Source organism: Amyelois transitella, chromosome 28 (assembly GCF_032362555.1).
Source record: "Amyelois transitella isolate CPQ chromosome 28, ilAmyTran1.1, whole genome shotgun sequence".
Classification (NCBI taxonomy): domain Eukaryota; kingdom Metazoa; phylum Arthropoda; class Insecta; order Lepidoptera; family Pyralidae; genus Amyelois; species Amyelois transitella.
In genome coordinates this window covers 2,337,815-2,361,198 of record NC_083531.1, presented here as the reverse complement: position 1 = coordinate 2,361,198, position 23,384 = coordinate 2,337,815, and the positions used below count along the sequence as shown (strand labels likewise).

Below are 23,384 nucleotides of genomic sequence, written 5' to 3'. Positions count from 1 at the left end.
AGTCAATCAGCTTCCACTTTTATATACCTTTATCAAACGGTATCATAAGTCATCTTGAATTTATCAGTTCACGGTAACCTTGTGTGTTCGTTTATAACGTGCATATCTCAGAAACGCACGCGCTTGGTAATTGTGTAAATTGTTTTGATTACCCTTTGTCCTTTATCTTAAGCTATAATACATTATTATTACAATAGCTGTTGCCTGCGACTTGGTCCGCGTTAAACGAAATCCGTGGCTAATAGTTCACAGATAATCTCAATAGAAAACCTGACATCCTGTGTTGCCCTCTCAAAACAGCATACATACATACATATGGTCACGTATTTATCCCTTGCGGGGTAGACAAAGCCAACAGTCTTGAAAAGACTGAATGGCCACGTTCAGCTATTTGCCTTAATGATAGAATCGAGATTCAAAAGTGACAGGTTGCTAGCCCGTCGCCTTAAAAAAGAATCCCAAGTTTGTAAGCATATCCCTTAGTCGCCTTTTACGACATCCATGGGTAAGAGATGGAGTGGTCCTATTCAATTTTGTATTGGTGCCGGGAACCATACGGCACTCTCAGAGTAAGGTGGAATTTTTATGTTGAATTAGGCTATACACATTTGAGTTCAAATTTTTTCAAATTGGAGCAATAATTTTCAGTTTTTCATTTGTTTTTAGATGTTTTCTGTTTTGTTTTTACTACTTTTTATGGATTTCCTCACGTCCACCGAGCACCGCTCGGTCTCCCAGGTACATACATACAATTAATGCGAAAGTTTCAAACTTCTTTGAACATATATATCAGTTATATAATTTGCTCTGTCGCATTGCTCGGTGATATATCGTCTTTAGGTACGTCCAGTTTCATTTATCTACGTGACAATGGTAAGTGGCAGGGAAAAAACTAGTTTAAACATTATTGTGTAACTCCATATAGATGTATGACCCTACTCAATAAACATAGAAGGCGTGTTAATGTGTATTTCTTTGAAGGAAAAAATAGAAAAAGATCAAGTTACCGATAGCGCTCTTATTTACATTTTCTGCTTAAATTGAGATAGTCTATAGAATAATATAGTAAAATTACCATTTTGAAAATATGGTCCTTCTTTTTCGATAAAATATATTTTAATTATTCGATATTTCCGAATGAAATAGTGATCACACAGCTGAACGTGGTCAGTCTCTGTAGTATCTGGGTCTGTCTTCACCGCAAGGGATATAGAAGTGAGTATATGTATGTAAAAAATGATCTCGAATTAATTTCTTCGTTACATTTCTTTCGGTGAAGAAAATTTTCTACTTGATTTTGTTTAAAAAGCGACAAGCGTATCTTCAACTTAACGTTTACTTTCTGAAATTTGTAAAACTAAGTCTGGCTCACAGTGATCATGTACCTCCGTCCGTCACACTCCTTCTATTTGTTATATATCTCTAGATCTATGATCTTACACAACGCCTTTCTATGAAAGCGACATCTTTCGTGGCCTATGACATTGCGAATTTTTATCTCCTCAAGCTATCGGAATTTAGCGAACACGTAACCTATATTTGTAGTGTAAAAGAAACCAGCCAAGTGCGAATCGGATTCCGTAGCATCATCACTTTTGTTGTTAAATACTATATTATACATGCATGTAATTACATCTAAATCCCTTGCAGGGTTGGCAGAGCCAACAGTTTTAAAAATAATGAAAGGCCACGTTCAGCTGTATGGCTCAATGATGGAATTGAAATTCATTAATCAAAATAATCAAAATAATAATAGGACCACTATTTTTAAATTTTGCCGGGAACCACACGACAAAATTTTGTCAATAAAATTGATGATGATAATCGACCAAAAAAATTGCTTGAAAATACGTTTATTGTATGGCCATGCCTTAATTAAATTTTATATTTTTTAAATTATTGACTATACGGGCTCCTGGACTCCTCTCCATAGAGAATTATGATGATTCAATTCAATTCAATGTGCAAGAGAATCTATCCACGTTCAAACTAATCTGGTCATCTGTCCGTTTTATATATCTATGTTTGTGATTCAATAACACGTGTGACGAATACTAATTATCACGGTCTGCTTAACTAGTTAGTTAGTTAGTTAACAAACACGCTCCATTGGTATTTCTGATTGATTGGCTTTACCTCACTCACTGGTACTTACTTGTAACTAGCTCATAGTCAGCTTTACTTTTGGTACCTATGGCATATGATTTTGTGTTCCGGGACTTAAATAGAATAGAACCACATCATCTCTTTCCCATAGTATCGTAAAAGGCGACTAAGGGAATAGGCACATTTATGTAGAGTAGCTTTGTCCATGACCGAATATGGGTCAGGTTCCCCTGAAAAGATTTATTTATTTATTTATTTAAACTTTTTGCACGTAACATGTATAACAAGTGGATTCAATGCCACAAAGCATTCTCTGCCAGTCGAACCTTTGGACCAAACTGAGATGGAAAGAATAGAAACCATTACAAAGGTTGCAGTGGTCAGACGGGAGTTGCTTCGTATAAAAACCTGACCTCCAGTGAGGTTACGTTGTCTTCTGACTTCCTCCTGGCTGTAGTCCTGGTTGCATCCTCACCACTCTGAAGAGGAGCCTGGAGTATGCCTTTGACTATGGACCCTGGACTGGGCGAGTCAGGTTTTTACACGAAGCGACTCCCGTCTGAACTCCGCAATCTTAACAAGGGAATCTATCCCGTATTGGGAATAGCAGGTACCTGTTTCCAATACGTTCACATTCATTCACCGTTTGAGCAAAACATAAAATATTAATTTTAAAATTAAGAAAAAAAACAAAATAATCTGGATCTTACAATGTTGCCAAGTTGCAATGTTACATTGGCATTCGAGACGTTATCGAGATTTGTGGCACTATGCTATGCATACATACACATATATACTATCCCGTCTATATTCCTTGCGGGCAAGACAGAGCCAACAGTCTTAAGGAAAAAACCGAAAGACATACAGTTGCATAGCTTTATAATGGAATTAAGATTCAAATAGTAACAAGTTGCTAGCCCATCGCCTACCAAGAAAAATCCCATGTTTTTTAGCCTATCCCTTAGTTGCCTTTTACGACATCCATGGAAAAGCAAGGGAGTTGTCCTATTCTTTAGTGCCGGGAACCACGGCACGGCACTAAGATATGCAACTAAGTATTTTATCTTTGTTCACTTTTAAACGAGTTAATTTTAAATGTTAATATCGACGGTTGAAAGGCTAATTGTGTCAAGCGACATTTTTTGCGATATTGAGTTATATACATATTTGGAATCTGCGAATTTTTCTCCATCGTTTGAGCTCACTCTCAAATTTTTCTGAGCATTTTTTTGGCGCTTGACACACCCGCAAAAAAGGGTCTCATTTTGGCGGACATTGATCTAAACGACAAAGATTTGGATAAATTTGTTGATCTGCCACTTAAACCTTTTTGACTTTTATCATAATTTTTGTGTCAAGGCGTATGGATTACATTACATCATACTATTTTGAAAATCAGAGGCGATTGCGCCAATTTGCCTTTTCGCTTTCTATAGGATATGGTCGGTTGACCCATTTTGATTTCTAAGATAATATTGAAGTACGTCGCTTAGCCGTTTTTGTTTTCCATTGCCCCACACACGCATGTCGTTTGACACATTTTGTTGCACGATGTAGGTAGTTATCGAGTTGTGTGCGCTACAAAAGGCGTCAGTCAAACGCCGGCGGTTAACGAAGTTGTACATACATACATACATAAAATCACGCCTCTTTCCCGAAGGGGTAGGCAGAGACTATCTCTTTCCACTTGCCACGATCTCTGCATACTTCCTTCGCTTCATCCACATTCATAACTCATACATAATGCATGCTCCTTTATTTTCTATTCCTGTAACTACATCTTCTTTCAAATCACAACATTTCCTTACCACGCTGTTCCTTATCCGGTCACTCAATTTCACACTTTCTCTTTCTCATGGATGTCGTAAAAGGCGACTTAGGGATAGGCTTACAAACTTGGGATCCTTTTTAAGGCGATGGGCTAGCAACCTGTCACAATTTGAATCTCAATTCTATCATTAAGCCAAATAGCTGAACGTGGCCATTCAGTCTTTTCAAGATTGTTGGCTCTGTCTACCCCGCAAGGGAAATAGACGTGACGATATGTATGTATGTATGTATGCAATTTCACACCCATCATACTCCTTAACGCTCTCATTTCCACTGCATTTATTCTGCTTTCGTGCTTCTTTTGCCATAGGTACCCAACTTTCACTGCCATACATTCATGTCGGAACCAACACGCCCCTATGCACAGCCAGTCGAGCCTTTTTGGATAGTTTCTGACTGCTCATAAAGGCAAGCAAAGCTCCATTCACCATGTTCCCTGCGTTCACTCTCCTTTCAATATCACTAACACACTTGCCATCTGATGTAAACTTTGATCCTAGATCTACAAACTCTTTCAAGTGAAAGAGTTTGTAGATCTAGGATCTAAACTTTTTCTCCTCCAATCAAAATATTACATGCTGTCATTTCTTTCTACATACATACATACATTAAATCACGCCTCTTTCCCGGAGGGGTAGGCAGAGACTACCTCTTTCCACTTGCCACGATCTCTGCATACTTCCTTCGCTTCATCCACATTCATAACTCTCTTCATGCATGCTCGGCGGTTTCGGGTACTTTTGACCTGACCCTTTACCAGAACGTCCTTAATTTGATCAAGATACGTTCGTCTAGGTCTTCCCACTCCGACCTTTCCCTCCACACTCTCCTTGTATATCTGCTTAGTCAACCTGGTTTCATTCATCCTCTCCACATGACCGAACCATCTCAACATACTCTTTTCTATTTCTGTAAATACATCTTCTTTCACATCACAACATTCCCTTATCACGCTGTTCCTTATCCGGTCACTCAATTTCACACCCATCATACTCCTTAACGCTCTCATTTCCACTGCATTTACTCTGCTTTCGTGCGTCTTTTGCCATACCCAACTTTCACTCCCATACATAATTGTCGGGACCAACACGCCCTTATGCACAGCCAGCCGAGCCTTTTTGGATAGTTTCTGACTGCTCATAAAGGCATGCAAAGCTCCATTCACCATGTTCCCTGCGTTCACTTTTCTTTCAATATCACTAACACACTTGCCATCTGATGTAAACTTTGATCCTAGATATACAAATTCTTTCACTTGTTCAACGTTTTCTCCTCCAATCAAAATATTACATGCTGTCATTTCTTTCTCCATTTCAAAAACCAGTGTTTTAGTTTTACTTACGTTCACTCTCATTTCGTTTTCTTTTAAAGCTTCATGCATACTGTTTACCATCTGCTGTAACTCCTCCGCTGATGACGCCAGTATAACCTGATCGTCGGCATAGAGCAGACATTTGACGAGTAACTCACTCATCCTTAATCCACTTTCAGACTCTTTTAAATGTGTCAAACAACTATCCATAAATAGGTTGGTTGAACAGTCGCGGTGACGCAACACATCCTTGCCTAACGCCTTTCTCAATCTTAAACCACTCAGTGTGCGCTCCGTTTATCCTGACACAAGCACTCGAACCCTCATATAAGGATTTCTTTTTTGTTTTATTTAAAAATAACCGTTATTTAATTCTTAAAAAATTATTGTATTGATGACAAGAACCTAAAGTCATGATCACCTTTCTATTGGCATGCCGTTTGTTTTAATTGCTCAATTTTCTTTTTGTATTATTTTGTCTTTTAAACTGAAATATCAATTTAGTGTTGAAAATTACATGGCATTTAAATCATTTTCAATTATTTTGTATTGTATGGGATGGGCGCTTGAACCATTTTGCTGTCCAGTTATTTGTTCACTTCAAGTATTTGACTCATTTTGCTGTCAAGTTATTTGTTCATTTCAAGCATTTAACTCATTTTGCCTTTCCCTGGAAAAGTGTCATTTTGATGTAAGCGCCATAAAATTACTGAAATATTGCTAAATAGTAACAGAAATAATGGTTTTACGTACTTTTTAACCTTATAAATATACTGTATTAATTTTATCAAAATCGGTCAAGCCATTTTTTTACAGCGAATTTTTTTCCAAAAATTAAAACTTTCAACCGCTTTTTCTCAGCTTTCACAAAATGGCGCTTACCACAATTAGCCTTTCAACCGTCGATATATTCATGACTTAACACATACATATACGAGGTATGTATTTAACGTAACGTCTACAAAAGACATCATTATTATTTTGCATAAATTTGAATCTTCGAAAAGATTCAAGTACATTAGAGTTTGACGGCCTCTGTGGCGCAGCGGTAATACGCTTGTCTGTGACACCGCAGGTCCCGGGTTTGAATCCCGGTCAGGGTATGATAGGATAGATAAGAATATAGAATATTTATTTCGAAAAAAACCACGACGACAAAGTCCCGGGATAATACTAGTTAGTTCGGTTTCATCATAATTCATGACCTGACCGGGGAACCTTGTGCGAGAAGAGTGCGCATAACCACTACGCCGGAGGCCGTCAGATATCCAAAGATTATCTATAATTAAACTCATTGTTAGGCCCAAGCGCACATTTCCGTGTTTGAGCAGAAATCGCAATTGATCGCGAACTTTCACTGCCAACTGTGGAAACACACGGCGTATAATTGCGTGCGTGAACGCTACGTTACTAAAAAAAATATGGCGAATCAATAACGTAGGTACTCAGGGCTATTGAATCACAAGAGAACCGCATTTAAATTCAATGTGCAGGTTTTTAAATTTAAGTATACATAGGCTATCGAGAAAAGTGTGTGACATCTCTTGGAGTGAAAATACAATTATCGAACCGTTGATTTGATTTTGATTAAAATTATAAAAAAATTGTGTAGGATCTGTGAATAAGTTCGTAGAGGCAATAAAATTTGTTAAGAAGTTTTTAAGATATTTATAATTTTGCTAAAATTTGCCGTATATGTTGTTAAAATTTTATAGGAGCGAGATCTAACATCGCTACTAAAGTCAACTATTTGGCGAAAAATAATATACGTTAACTTCCCATCAAAGCGTGCCTGTCCTAATTACCAGCCCGTATGTTTTCACTGAGCATGAGATAACGGATAACTGACAGGTTGCGCAATACATCTAACCTCTATTGTATAGTTTATTAACGACGGGTCTCAAACGAGCCCGAACGAGGAAGGTAGTTAATAGTTTAATTGTTCTTAATTGTTAAATAGTAGTCAATTTTCTGCTTGACTGTTTAAATATATCTATACTAATATTATACTAGTAAAGATCTTTTTTTTTTGTTAATTTTCACAATGATACTAAAACGTAATATAAGTTAGTGTTATTTTTTTATAATATGAAGTTTTTTATTATAATTTTATTTTGATTTCACCACACCGCACATACTTATTTTATTTTTGTCCCGCCATATTCTTTATATAACCTCAAAACTTAATTTTTCATCAAACATAATTCATTACATAACCGGTAGCCTATGGCGTTAGGTCGTGCGCGCGATTTAAAATATTAAGTAAGGTCAAAGGCCATGAAATACTTTCACTTTTCGCTGCCAAAATACCTAGAGTTTATTTAACTTGAGAAGTAACCGAAGTAAGTCGAAATTCGCTATCGTATAATCCTTATTATTAGGAAACTTTCAAAGCCGTGTGGTTCCCGGCACCAATAGAAAAAAGAATAGGACCACTCCGTCTCTTTCCCATGGATGTCGTAAAATGCAACTTAGGGATAACTTGAGCTCCTTCTTTTAGGCGATGGGCTAGCAACCTGTCAGTATTTGGATCTCAACTCTATCATAAAGCCAAACAGTTAAACGTGGCCTATCAGTATTTTCAATTTTTGTCTAATTAATAACACTAATCTTAATTACATAAAGCATTTTTTCATCTCCAAAATTAAATAGCGTCGCGTGTTTTCACTAACGTTATACTCTGTGTGTCCCCTCACACGTCTTCGGTATCCGTATTTTACAACACCAATTATGGGAAACGTTATAACCTTCAAATAGTTATAGTTTCGCGCCATTGTTCTTTTCTGTAGAAACTCTTTGGCAATCGACCTTGAAATGTGCTGAGTAATCTAATGTAGCAAATAGAAATGGACCAGCCGTGTGGTTCCCGGCACTAATAGACAAAAAATAGGACCACTCCATCTCTTGGATGTAGTAAAAGGCGATAGGTTTATGAAGTAGGGATTCTTTTTTTAGGCGATGGGATAGCAACCTGTCACTATTTAAATCTCAATTGAACCAGGAGTCTTTTCAGGACTGTTGGCTCTGTCTACCCCGCAACGGATGTAGACGTGATTATATGTATGTATGTATGTAAGAAATGGACCAGTTTGTTTAAATAAATATTTGTGATAAAATTTGAAAGAAATGCTTATTTACAAGTTTGCAACTAGTAACTAAGTTTCTACGCGCTATGAGCAAAGATCGTTAACTTATCATTAACCTAGCAGTGATTTAATATTTAAGTTCACTTTTGATCACATAAAAGAAGTAAATTATGAGTTTGGTCTGTGTCAAATTAGATAATAATTGAGTAAGTATTTCTATATATATGTACATATAATTCTTCGGAAGTTAAATGGAATATTGGTTTACATAATACATATATTTTATTCAAAAATATGTTAATTCCAACTTAGGCGACAGTTAGTCTTAATTTCTATAATTTAAGTAATATTTGACATTTTATTAGTATTTCGGGATGTGATTTGTATTTTAAAGTTACTCGTAAACCATTATGTAACTTATACACAGTTTTACGCATCACTAAATTCGCATTCGCTTATTGTACTACTCGATTAAAGTCAATTATCCTATTGACAGGTCAAACGACGAGTCCAAGCTAGTCATAGCTTTCATCAGGAGTTCGTTAACATGGTAGATCATTGTCAGGTTCATTCAACGCTTTAGAAATTGATTTTCCAACAAATTACTTGTGGTGATTGATATTTATAGTTATAGTAAATGCACAAAATGAATATGTCGTGTGGTTCCATGCACTTTAAATATGACCACTCCCATCTATTTTTCGTGTATGACGTAAAAGACGACTAATGGAATAGTAGCACAATCAACTAGTGCAAGCGATGAAAAAAAATTGTGTGTTGAACTGTTCAGCTGATAGGCTAGCAACCTGTCATTATTTGAATCTCAATTCCATAATTATGTATTTACTAGAGGCCGCGCGCGACTTCGTCCGCGTGGAATCATTCCCGTGGGGAGTCCGGGATAAAAAGTAGCATAAGGGCTACTTTTTATAAGAAGACGTTTGTACTACTACCTACCACATTTCATCGTAATCGGTTCAGTAGTTTTTGCGTGAAAGAGTAAAAAACATCCATACTGACGTCCTGACGTACTCACAAACTTTCGCATTTATAATATTAGTAGGATATTTACAATAGGAAAAACTAAACCTTGTTTTTAAGAAAAAAAATATATGCCCGCGGATCTTTATTATTATATCCACCTCATCAGAAATTAGCTTATAAATTGGCAGCCGTATTACCACAACTTTTTTTAAACAAAAATAAAAATACATATCCCTAGCTTCATATAAAATTATCCACCTGTGCTCATCAGGAATTAAGTTACAAAATGGCCGCCGTTTTTCCACGTTGTGATACAAATCTACTGACTTTCCTGCGCGTGTTAACGTTTAAATGAAATACCTTGCGACCACTGGACTGTGAACTAAAGCCATACTTAGAGCTAGGGTTGCCAACAGCATTTTTATAAATAAATAGATATATTACTCCTGGCGATAAAACATTCATCTATACTTATAATTATAAAGCTGAAGAGTTTGTTTGAACGCGCTAATCTCAGGAACTACTGATTCGAATTGAAAAATTTGTGTTGAATAGACCATTTATCGAGGAAGGCTTTAGGGTATATAATATCACGCTGCAACTATAATGAGCGAAGAAATAAGTGAATATATGAAAAAAAAACGGGGGCAAATAATTAATCCTTGAGGGCTTCAATGATGCCCAAGCTAGTACATACATAAAATCACGCCTTTTTCCCGGAGGGGTAAGCAGAGACTACATCTTTCCACTTGCCACGATCTATGCACACTTTTTTCGCTTCATCCACATTCTTAACTCTCGTCATGCAAGCTCGGCGGTTTCGGGTACTCTTGACCTGAACTTTTGTCCAGGACGTCCTTAATTTGATCAAGGTACGTTCGTGTACGCCTTCCCACTCTTACCATCCACACTCTTCTTGTATATTTGCTAAGTCAACCTGTTTTCATTTATCTTCTCCAACCATCTTAACATACCTTTTTCTATTCATCTATATAATATTATGAAGCTGAAGAGTTTGTTTGTTTGAACGCGCTAATCTCAGGAACTACCTACTTGTTCTAATTGAAAAATTATTTTTGCGTTGAATAGACCATTTATCGAGAAAGGCTTTAGGCTATATAACATCACGCTGCAACTATAAGGAGCGAAGAAATAATGGAATATGTGAAAAAAATCGGGGCAAATTATTCATCCTTGAGGGCTTCAATGATGCCCAAAATAACTAGTTTTACTATATCTCGCTGGGAACATTCTCACCTCTCAGGAAATAAGACCAAGGTGCGTACGATCATGAACCTGGATCGATTAAGTCGGGTTTTTACACGAAGCGACTTTCGTCTGAATTGCTCAATATTTTTATTGAATCATAGTGTTTGTTTGAATTTTGAATCGTTGCAAGTTGCAATATAATTAAGGACACGCTTAATATAAGAAACATACAAACTTTAATATAAACCTATACTAATTATATACATACCAATATATATTTGCGGCAGATTACATACAGAGATTATTTACTCTCTCATGACTGAGTCAGAAACAACTGGACCACGTGCGACTTAAAACTGGCGCGGCTCGGAGAAGCTTGAATGGAGTCAGGAAGTGCATTCCTATTATGGTTGTGATTAGTGGATTACGTACATGATTTAAGATTTTTTTTTCGTAATTTAGACAACCCTAACCTGAAACCATTTTTAGAGTCCGCCTGAAGACTATCGCGAATATTAATAATTTATTTTGTGCTGTTATAATCATTTGCATTCAGATGGCGATATGACGGTTGTCATGGCAACAGCTTGGAATCGCTTTCAATAAAATCACGTCTATATCCCTTGCGAGGTAGACAGAGCCAGCAGTCTTGAAAAGACTAATAGACCACGTTCAGCTGTTTGTCTTAATGATAGAGTTGAGATTCTAATAGTGACAGGTTGCTAGCCCATCGCCTAAAATATTAATCTCAAATTTATAAGCCAATCCCTTAGACGCCTTTTACGACTTGTAATATATGTATATTGTAGGATATAGAAGAAAAATTTGCGACCCTTTTGGTATGTTCATTGTATAGGGGTTTATGTAACAACGCCGAAGACTTAATACACTACATACGGATATAAAACAGAACTTGAAAATGGCGCTCACTTTTTCGAAGTCGGTAAAAATAAATGACGGTATTTATTTTTGTCATGTTATGCCATCATTTGAGACTTTCCGTTTATTATAGGTAAATATTGTTTGATCCTACTACTATTATAAAGGCGAAAGTTTGTATGGATGTTTGTTAATCTTTCACGCAAAAACTACTGAACCGATTACCATGAAATTTGGTATGTAGGTAGCTGAAGACCCAGAATAACACATAGGCTACTTTTTATCCCAGAGTTCCCGCGGGATTGATAGGGTTTCCATGCGGACGAAGTCGCGGGCGGCCTCTAGTAATAAATAAGTAAGGAAAAGTTACCTCGTTTATTTTCAAACAAATAATGTCTTTCGTTATAATTTCCTTGTTTTTCCAAAGGCGAATGTCCTCGTATCGACACGACAGGTATCATATCAGGAATATGAGGGAATATTGTTCCGAGAACTATTTCCTCTTGGCAAAACTGAATTTCTATCAAATTGAGTTGAGTTTGATAGAAATTCAGTATATGTGTTTCATATGAAAAACGTGCAATTCTTATAAGAATTTCTCGAATATGACTTCAATGATGTATTGGCATCGTTATAAATGATCTTATGATGAACACTATTTAAATGATTTGCCAAAGAAAAATATTTTTGTAAATTGTTGGACAATTAGCTTACAAAATTATGCACGGTGTTCAATGACTTTGTTAAGCAAATAATTTGACAACTCTAGCGTGTTAGAGCGTGTCTGATTGGCTGTCTGTCTGAAGGTTGAAAAACATTATTTAACCAACTTAAAAAAAAAGTTTGCAATAGTGAATTAACTAAGTGGTTGATTCTTTTCTCCCTTATGATATTGGTATAAGAATCTGTATCGTGTAAAGACTTTGAAAGACCTCTTTGTAAATGTGCCAATGTTTTTCGAGACATGGGATCTAATTTAAGTGGGCTTTTTCGACGGATTGAGTTATTTTATTCAATTCTTATTTTTTTTCAGGAATCACGACATATTGTTAAGTTCCCCTTATTTCTCTGCCTGTATGTACGCGTTAACCTCGGAAACTGAACGGATTTTGTTACTGTTTGAAATGTTGAAGAGGGTTTTTTTAAGGAAAGTTTATAACCTACTACTCTGTCAAGAAAGTAGCAGGAAAAGATCAATAATACACAAACTGTTTGTTATTCATCCAAATTTATTTTATCACCTTCAAAATATGCTCCTTTAGAAACGATACACTTACGCCAACGAATAATCCAATCATCAAAACATTTTTTAAACGCTGTTTCCGGAATTGAGGTCAGTTCTCGCCGCGAATTCTCTTTTATGTCTTCTACCGATTGAAAACGGGTGCCACGAAGTGGTAATTTGAGTTTAGGAAAAAGAAAAAAGTCGGCTGGAGCCATATCTGGTGAATATGGTGGTTGCTCGATGGTATTTGTTGAGTGTTTGGTTAAAAATTCGTTCACAATGATGGCCTTGTGCGAAGGTGCATTATCATGGTGCAAAATCCAAGAATTTTCTTTCCACAAATCTGGCCTTTTTCGTCGGATTTGCTCTCTTAAACGCCGCATAACACTCAAATAATATTCCTTATTTACCGTTTGACCTTCCGGCAAGAATTCCGAGTGCACAACACCGCGATAGTCAAAGAAAACAGTCAACATGACTTTGACTTTTGAACGACTTTGGCGTGGTTTTTTCGGTTTCGGTTCAGTTGGAAGGCGCCACTCCGAAGCTTGTTGACTAGTTTGCATGTCAAACTCGTAAACCCACGTCTCGTCACCAGTAACAATGCGTTTCATGAATGTTGGGTCGGAATTGACTCGTTCTAGCATGTCCTCAGCGACTCTCATGCGATTGAGTTTTTGAAAAAAATTCAGGTCTTTTGGGACTAGCCGAGCGGCAACATGTTTCATACCCAAATTATTAGTTAAAATGGTACGGATCGACTCGTGAGATACAGAAAGTTCGGTGGCTATCTCTCTCAAAGTTGAATGAGGATTTTCAGTCACTATTTCCTTCACTTTTGCGATGTTAACTTCAGTTGCAGACGTTGATGGCCTACCAGAGCGAGGCAAATCTTCCATCACATCTCGACCGCTTTTGAACGCTTTGTACCACTCATAAGCACGAGTTTTTGATAAAGTCGATTCACCGTAAGCCTTCTGTAACATTTTCAGTGACTCCGAACACGATATTCCATTGGCAATGCAAAATTTAAGACAAACTCTTTGTTCGATGTTTTTATCCATTATGAAATTAGCAATACACACTAGATATGATATAACTAAAAATAGCACTGTATTTAATGTAAACAACAGATGCAACTCAAACTCCGCGCCAAAATGGAAAACAGTTGTGCCAATCTAACAACAACAAAAAAAACAAAAATTTGAATTTGGAACCATAAATAAATAATCCATTCCCGATACTTTTCTGACTGAATGTATAAATGCTACCCGTACGATTCCGAGGCGCGTCGCTAGTAGTTCTGTAAAGAAAAGCTGATAGGTGTAATGCCAAAACTGAAACTGGTGACGACATCGTAAAAACTGTTAATCAACAGTTATTACTGAGGCTACACCGCGGCTAGATGACAGATCTTTAAAGTAATCTTATAATCGTTTTTCACACACACTCTCTCATTGCATAACTGAACCTTCACAAGGTTTGTTTAAACTTTTGTGAGAGATTAATTACATCATAATTTCTTTTTTATTTGTTTAACTACCCGACAATTATATATTTCACACGCTTTGTACAGTGCATATATCGTAGTAATACAGAAATAGCCGGGATATACTAATAGCCTTAGGGATATCCCTAAGGCTATTAGTATATCCCGGCTATTTCTCAATTATATATTTCACACGCTTTGTACAGTGCATATGTCGTAGTAATACAGAAATAGCCGGGATATACTAATAGCCTTAGGGATATCCCTAAGGCTATTAGTATATCCCGGCTATTTCTCAATTATATATTTCACACGCTTTGTACAGTGCATATATCGTAGTAATACAGAAATAGCCGGGATATACTAATAGCCTTAGGGATATAATCATATACCGGATAGTTATCAGAAAGCGATTCATTACTATCTTACTAGAGATATGGGCGACTAAGAGAGATGCTTATAAACTTGGAATTCTACTTTTTAGGCGATAGGCTAGCAATCTGTCACTGTTTGAATTTCACTTCTATTCTATAAAATGACCTGAAAGTACCACTTAAAAGTTACACTTCCAAAGCGTACGAGTATAGCACTTATATACCTACTACCATTTGCGTGGGATATCGCTCCCGTGGGAATATACAAAAAAAAATGTAGGCTTTATCTGAATGTTTTATCTGTATCTGTGTGAAATAGCGTCCATATTCAGTGTTTGAGTTTATTCGTTATAAACAAAATAACTAGCTATTTATTTTCTCTCTTTAATATATGGATTTACCGTGGATAATAATTTTAAGGTCATTACAGCATCTGCTGTCAGCAGACTAGAAAACTGAACTGGCTGTACTAAATACATTTCAATACTTCGAATAGTTGAGAGCTGTTAAAAAAAAAGAAAAAAAAAAGATGAACTAATGAACGAACGAATCGCTATTACGCCAACGTCTCCTTATGCGAATAGATCGCAGTTCGATGACAATGAAAGTGTTACGTAATGTTCGTGAGAATACCGTCAGATATCGATTTAAGATGGTATATAATTTTTGTTTTTCGTTTTATTTATAAGGCAACACAACAGACACTAATTAATAAGATACAAGGTTTCTTAATAACTAAAATTGTTCCAACTTAGCATCCTAAACGTGTATGCGGAATGCAAACGCAATGCGTTTTGGCAATTAAACTTCTTCATGAGCTTATCTTTGCCAGTGTGCAGTTTAGAGAGTTCAAGTCATAGACTTTAGATACTTACTTAATAAGATACTTTGTATTGGTCGACTATTAGCTGAGGATGATTTACTTCCTCTCGGGACTTTTTGTCATTAAATCCGATAATGTTATATACTCTCCCACAATCATGCTTGTCCACGAATACTAATTAAATCAATAATCCACACTTATTAATAATTAATGGTCCATTAAACACATATTTTTGAAAAATATTACCTACAGCGCAAACAAAATGACGTTTGGGTTCCCGCCAAAAATTCTACGGTATACCTTCAGTTATTTTATACATAAAAACACTGGTATACTAATACCTTTCAGTCTTTTCGAAACTGTTGGCTCTTTCTACCCCGCAAGGGATATATACATGATTATAAACATGTATGCATGCAGTAAATATTTATTGGACATCTTGTAAAGCAAACAGCATAAACTTTTTCACTTAGTGCAAAATTCTCTAGGATAAGGGAGGAGATAAGGTTAAAAAAGAAAGTGGAATAGAAAATATCTTATAACCAATGGTGATTTGCCCCTTTGTATGTAATTGATGTCCAGGCTTATTATACTGTACTAGTGATTCGCCCCGGCTTCGAACGGGTAGCTTTTATATACGTTAATTATTGGTATAACCTCTTAACATGATGAGAAATCATAAGTTCACAACTGAGGACGCTATTCAGTAGCGAATAGAAGTGGAAACTTAGTAATAGTATGAATATTTAATAATTTAACGAGCTTTTTATTTGGCTTCAGATGTCTTTGTCTGAAATTATATGTGTAGAGCAAGTTAAATTTGAACTTGTTCTAAATTTCACACAAAGACACCTAATATAATAGGATAAGCTTTGAAGAAATACATACATACATAAAATTACGTCTGTACATATACCTTGCGGGGTAGACAGAGCCAAGAGTCTTGAAAAGACTGATAGGCCGCATTGAGCTAATTGGCTTAATGACAGAATTGTGATTCACATAGTGACAGGTTGCTAGCCCATCGCCTAAAAGAAGAATCCCAAGTTTATAAGCCTATCCCTTAGTCGCCTTTTACAACATCCATAGGAACGACATGGAGTGGTGCTATTCTTTTTTTTATTGGTGCCGGGAACCACACGGCAAAGAAGAAATAAATAAATAAATTCGGGAATAAGTCTTTAGCGTAATACCTAAGTGCTCTGTAGTGTGGGTACATCGCGTGAGGGGCAATTATAGAAAGCGATTCTAACGTTGCTGCTGTCAACAGTTAGCCAAAACACAATAAGTTGGCTTTTCTTAAGACTTCAGGAATCGCAAACAATGTCTCGCCTGGTGAATTGCCCTTCGAACATAATCCTGGATTAGATAAGACAGGCTGACTACTACACGCTAAGCTACTCCTGCCTAACATCTGCAACTTACCCATGTAAGATAGTTTTAAAATTAAGAAGCCAAAGATATGATTTTTTAAATTTCAGTCTGTCTGAATTATTTATTTTATTTATTTATTATCATTACAAAAAAACAACAATTACAATGGTATACATAATGCATTAGGTTAAAACCACAAAGGTTTGTTGTGTACTAATGCAGTTTAAATACATGTTGAATGTTTTGCGGTACTCGCGTCACACGAAAACTATTGCTCAAAGAATGCAGTTTTCTAAGATGCGTTTGGTTAGCCAAACTTAAAAGTCGGGAGTTAGTGCAACGCTAGTGTGCTACTTAGAACTTGCTCCTTGCTTACGAATTGTACTCGCTATCTATATTACTAGCTGTGCCCGCGACTTCGTCCGCGTGGAATTGTTATTTTGGGCATCATTGAAGCCCTCAAGGATGAATAATTTACCCCGTTTTTTTTACACATTTTCCATTATTTCTTCGCTCCTAATAATTGCATCGTGATGTTATATAGCCTAAAGCCTTCCTCAATAAATGGTCTATTAAACACAAAAATAATTTTTCAATTAGTACAAGTAGTTCCTGAGATTAGCGCGTTCAAACAAACAAACTCTTCAGCTTTATAATAGTAGTATTGATACCTAAGTCACTTTAAGTCATGTGAAATGACTCGTGCGGTTATGCATTCAAAACGCATTCCTATTGCTTTATCGATACGGTGTTGCATGTTCATTTTAATTGTATTAAAATAAGGTTGATTGGATTTCACGGCTCATATGCGCAAAAATTAAGTAATGCGCGATTAAATACCTATTAAATAAACATTGGTTTATGCAAAATCGTGTGCAATGACTAGATAGGTAACCTACCTACTAATCTAAGCACGATTCCTCCATATTAAGTGGGTAGGTAGGTATATTGACATTATCACTTTTGTTTACATACGAAACTAATACTTACAAACATCTTAAACCTTTGAATTCGGTTATGGCCTAAGTAGGTATTTTAATAGATAGATAAAATTCTTTTTTGCACCATAAGAGTAAAACATACAAAACAGATAGAGCTAATGCAATCTCTTCCAGTCAACCTTTGGGTGGAAGAAAACCAAACAGGAGATTGGCGTTGGCGCAGAGCAAGAATGAATACTTTGAATAATAAAATACCTAACTAGTTAGGTACTTGATTTTTATAATTATTTATCTTTTAAGGTCCGCAAAAGAAGAAAATAGGACATCCAGTTATTAAATTGTGAGGGTTGGAGAGATAACAAGAACAAAGTAGGTAGGGACCTACCAAAGTAACTTTGGCATTAAAACAATATTAGTGTGTTAGGAAAATTTACCATAATGTTGATCCAATAGGTAGGTACGAGGTTCATCAAATTATGAATATCTTGTTAAAATTATTTAGTATTTATCTATTTCAGTACATAGGTACTTCACTTTAAGTGGATTAAAAGAGAGATATCTAGATTTCTCTACAAGATTGATGCAGATCTAATAATATGAAAAAAACTAGGTACCTACAATTAAAATTTACTGATTAATGATGATAACATTTGATCGTAAGATAGGTACTAGGTATTTCGTTTTCTAGTTTATTTTCTACCCATTACGTGCTTATAATGATAAAATAGTATAGTTAACGAATGAAGAAAGCATAAAACGATTAAACTCACACGTCAATGTGTTTATTTAATTAAAATCGCTGAACACAAAAACAAAAAGACAAAACATCTGCGGATCAAGCAAAACATAACCTCAAATAAACATAATTTCAAATGTAGAATTTTCTCGCTTTTCTTTTTAATCACCTTTTTTTTAATAATAAGAAGTAAAGAAATTAAACCTGTACATACTTGGTCTTCCTTGGGGTGTTCATGAGTACAATGAACGTGATGATGTTCGCTTATAATATCGCCACAAACTATATTACACAAAAACGACACAAGCACAGACACAGCGAACGTTAATCCGGACATTTTGAAATGTTTTACGACATATTTCACTAAGAAAACAATGTGTTTAAGTTTACATATTACTATATTTTTATCACACGATACGTGTTATCGCGATCAAAACGCAATCGTTACTGATTTCGCGGCGGTCGTGTTCGTGAATGGACGGGGGGTACATTAGAGTGAAGTTGCTTGGTTGGAAGATACATGTTGACGCCCAAAAAAACTGTTAGCCCTTACCCCTATCCCTTATATCACTTTTACGATTCCCAGTCAAAAGGAGAGAGGAGGAGGGTTTATATTTATTTATTTATTTGCATAAGACTTATTTATTTGACAATTTGATGTCGTATAAGGCGACTAAGGGAAAGACTTTTAAACTTGGGATTCTTATTTTAGGTGATGGGCTTTATATAAATCTCAATTCTATCAGTAAACCAAACAGCTGAACGTAGCCTTCCAGTATTTTCAAGACTATTGACATTGTCTACCCCGCAAGGGATGTATGTATGGAACCTTTTTGGTAACATTTAAGTTAGAATAAGATTTTTAAGTTAAAAATAACACTGTAGGTATATTCATAGATAATATAATTTCCCGTCGAAACGAACCATCAGCCTATTAGGCTATTTTCCCGGAGGGTAGGCAGAGACTACATCTTTCCATTTGTCACGATCCTTACATACTTCTTACGCTTTATCCATATTCATAACTCTCTCCATGCAAGCTCGTTGGTTTCTGTACTATTGACATTTGCCAGGAAGTCCTGAATTTTATCAAGGTTCGTTCATCTAGCTAGGTCTTCTCACAATCCAACTTTTTAATTCGCACTCCTTACTTATTCAACTTGCTTTTAACCATCAGTTTAGTCAGACGAGAGAAAAATAATATGAACTTATAATAATGATGTGTGTGTATAAAACGGCGCCCGAAAAGGGCGCCATTTTATATCCCATAATTATTTGTCCTATTGTTCTTTGGCATAACGGGTTTTATATATTAGGTAGCTAAGTTTAGATTAAACGTATGTAAGGTACCTACGTGTTTTTCTATTTGCTCAACTACTCAAGACCAATCCTATGTAATTACGTATTTAGCACGCGTACGGACGGACATACTGACCGTCTTTACGTAACATTACGTGATCGGTTTGTTCATTGTTGGAAAGTTATGATTTTCCTTAGGTTGGCCGAAGACTTATATAAAATTTCCTATCGTCTGTGCCTATAATTATGATAAAATCACTTTTTTTGTGGGATATAGATGCGAAAATTTTCAGCCCGTAACTTTTGGATTTTTATGACAAAATGAAGTTGCGAATACCAACTAAAACCTCATTTTCACAAAATTAGGCAGAATGAAGTCAACTGTTCAAAACCACTAGAATTTCCAGCGCCACAATCTTTTGATGTAACTATCAGATCAGTCTTCCCCGTTAAGGATAATGACTAAATGTGTGTATAATTCCGATTCACCTAATCTTTAGAAAGGTAAGGATATGACCGAGACTGACTCCAGAAAGAAGAAGATATTTAAGTGTATACAAGTATATTATTACAATAACATTTGTTAACTTAAATCCCAACTAATAACAAAAATGCTTAAGTTTAATTTAGTAGAAATCTCATAAAGTTAGTTAATGAAGTTTAGTAGAAAACCCATGAACCTAGGTACTTCATGGGTTTTCTACTAAATTAAACTTCTTGAAATATCACGTACCTATACCTATATAAATAAGAAGAGAGAGGAGAAGAAGGAATAATTCCCGTGGAATTGAATCACATATTTTGTAGGCTCGCTTTTTGTACGTGGCGTTTAATTCGTTGCTTTTTGTGGATGGCGCTTACTACATCGCTTTATTGTAGGTGGCGTTAAATTCGTCGCTTTTTGAAGATGGCGGTGAATGCCGGCGAAGCTGTTAGTAAAGGCTAGTCAATAATATTTCACGATGTTCGGTTACCAGAACCACACGATGAACTAAATTTAATAGGGAATGTTAAGTATTTGAAAAGAAAATAAACTTTATATAAAACACCTTTTAGGTACCTACCTAAAAGGTGTTTTATATAAAGTTTCTTCTCATGCGACATTAAGAAGGTATCAAGAGTACCTACTCTTGATACCTTCTTAATGTCGCATGAAAAAATATTTATTAAAAAAAAAATTATTGGCGCGGTGGTATAAATGGATAAATTCTTATGTTTAATACATATAACTGCAAAGTGTGTGTTCTGTAATACTGAGTGAAAAACTAACAAACACCCATGCATAAAAAAAAAACAAAATATTTCATACAATTTTCTATTTATTAAAAAATAAATGCTTATTTGAGACCTAAAAGCTTACCCTTACTAATAAGGTTAATTTCATTTTAAGTATTACTTTGTGAAAACAATTTCTCAAAAAAAAACACAATATCTTATTTTAATGTACATGACATTACAACTAAAGTTCACGCAAATGGTTTACAAATAAATCCAATTTAATACTTAATAAGTTGAAAAAGGCAACTTCACATTAAGAATTAATAATACTTTAAGATAAGCAAAACAAATGGCCGACCAATTATATTATATTAGTCTACATATCGGATCATCTAATTTTTTAAATCTTTATTGCACAGAATATAGAAGTTTACAATTTTGTAAAAAAAAAATATCGGCAAATGCAAACCCTTACCGCCGTGTCTTGCAATTTATTAAATTTTTTCGTAATAAAACAAGTCATTAAGTAAATATAACTTTAAAAATGCGCTTTTGGTGTGACAAAGGCTTAAGAGTTTATTATTCACTTATATTGTTATCTTAAGTATTATGCTGCAATATTTTCCTAACTCTATATTCATACTTTAATATAAAATTACAACTTTTATAATATAATGACAGTTCTGTCACTCTACAGATTATATAAACTTACTGTGTACTAAAACCCTTTGTTAATTTTTACACGAAATCTTTTTAACGTACAGTACAACAAGTATACAGGTTTGAATACAACATAGCAGAATTAACATTAAGTATAAAAAGGTCTTATATATCTAATTACAGATAGCTATTTCCTACATATGAAGCTCTAGATAATTAATGCGTTTTTTTTTATCTTGCACAACGTTACATACGAGTTTCTCGAAACTTTACCTATTTTATTTTCAAAGTGATATTATTTTTATGTATAAAAATTCTGAAATTATTCCGGCCAATGAGATTTTAATTCGAAAAATCAAGTTTCAACAAGAAAACGAAACACATACATATAATCACATCTAGTTGCCCAGTGGGGTAGTCAGAGACTGCATTTTTTAAAAGCACTGTCTTTGTTAACAAAATAAATCTTAGTTTAGATAGATTAAGCTGACTTAGCGAACCGATTTTAAAGTAAATAATTTAAAAATATGTAACATTTTGCAAGACACAATAGGTACGTAAATCACAACACAATTTTTTTCTCATCGACTGTGTTTCACATAATTTTTGAAGTTCACAGATAATACAGAAGATCTTGAAGGGTAACAACACATTAAGAGGACTGTGCTTATTTTAATGGACGATGAGAATAGTATTTGTTTTTCCCAGATTCCCACATTACTCCTGAAATTCCCACTTTATTCCCACATACATACATACATACATAAAATCACGCCTCTTTCCCGGAGGGGTAGGCAGAGACTACCCCACATTTATTAAAATTGGACATACGCTTTCGTGAAAACAAAAGAATCTTGAAATTTGATGAAGTAGTAATAAAGATTTTTGGAAATTTTATGAGCAAGTGCATGAAAAGTATAATAGCGACATGACCCGGGCTCACGTGGGTAGCATTCATAGATTTTAAACCTTCCTCAGGATACCCTCCTTCCAACATTTCAAACAGGAACACAATCCGCCCACAACTTTCCGAGATTAGCGCATACATACAAACAGGGAAAGTAACGGGACTTTACTCAGTGCAGTTATATTGATATCTCGAATCAATGAGCGACGTAGTTATGATGGTTAACACGCTTAATATTTGATGCTACATTCATTTGGTTTAAAAGTTATTACACAAATTAGGCTTTTTTTTATATTTTGAGAAAGTTTACATACTATCATCATTATTTCGCCTAATATTTCTGATAACAAGTAACGCGTAAGAATTTGGAGCCTCAATTAGCATTGCGTAAAAATTGTTTGCATATTCTGATGGGCGAACAAAATAAACAATTTATTACCGGATTCATGAGATCGGTGTGATATAAAAATCTTGAGTATTGATGCAATAGTTACAATACAGAAGAAATGAGATCTTATGCATTACGTATAAAACCAAAAATGATAATTTGATGAGCTTTATTATTCCCACATTCCCACACAATTTCCCATCTACTCAATAAGAAGCGACGCACTCGCGTAGGACACAGGAGAGTCTTGAGAATTCATATATCCTACTAATCCTACTACTATTATAAAGGCGAAAGTTTGTATGGATGTATGGATGTTTGTTACTCTTTCACGCAAAAACTACTGAACCGATTACCATGAAATTTGGTATGTAGGTAGCTGAAGACCCAGAATAACACATAGGCTACTTTTTATCCCAGAGTTCCCGCGGGATTGATAGGGTTTCCATGCAGACGAAGTCGCGGGCGGCCTCTAGTATTATATATGCGAAAGTTTGTATGTCAGGATGTCAGTATGGATGTTTGTTACTCTTTCACGCAAAAA

At 35.4% G+C, this 23,384-nt stretch overlaps 1 protein-coding gene across 6 annotated transcripts in view; it reads right to left on the bottom strand.

The window, feature by feature from the left end:
• The window catches only part of LOC106134387 (leishmanolysin-like peptidase), a 59,971-nt gene extending 41,153 nt beyond the window's left edge, over positions 1-18,818 (bottom strand). For all 6 annotated transcript variants that reach the window (XM_013334418.2, XM_060952239.1, XM_013334420.2 and 3 more), the window contains exon 1: positions 18,583-18,818. In XM_013334418.2, the coding sequence (XP_013189872.2) occupies positions 18,583-18,705 (123 nt within the window). In that variant the 5' untranslated portion in view covers positions 18,706-18,818. The remainder of the gene's footprint in view (positions 1-18,582) is intronic.
• Positions 18,819-23,384: the final 4,566 nt, after the last annotated feature.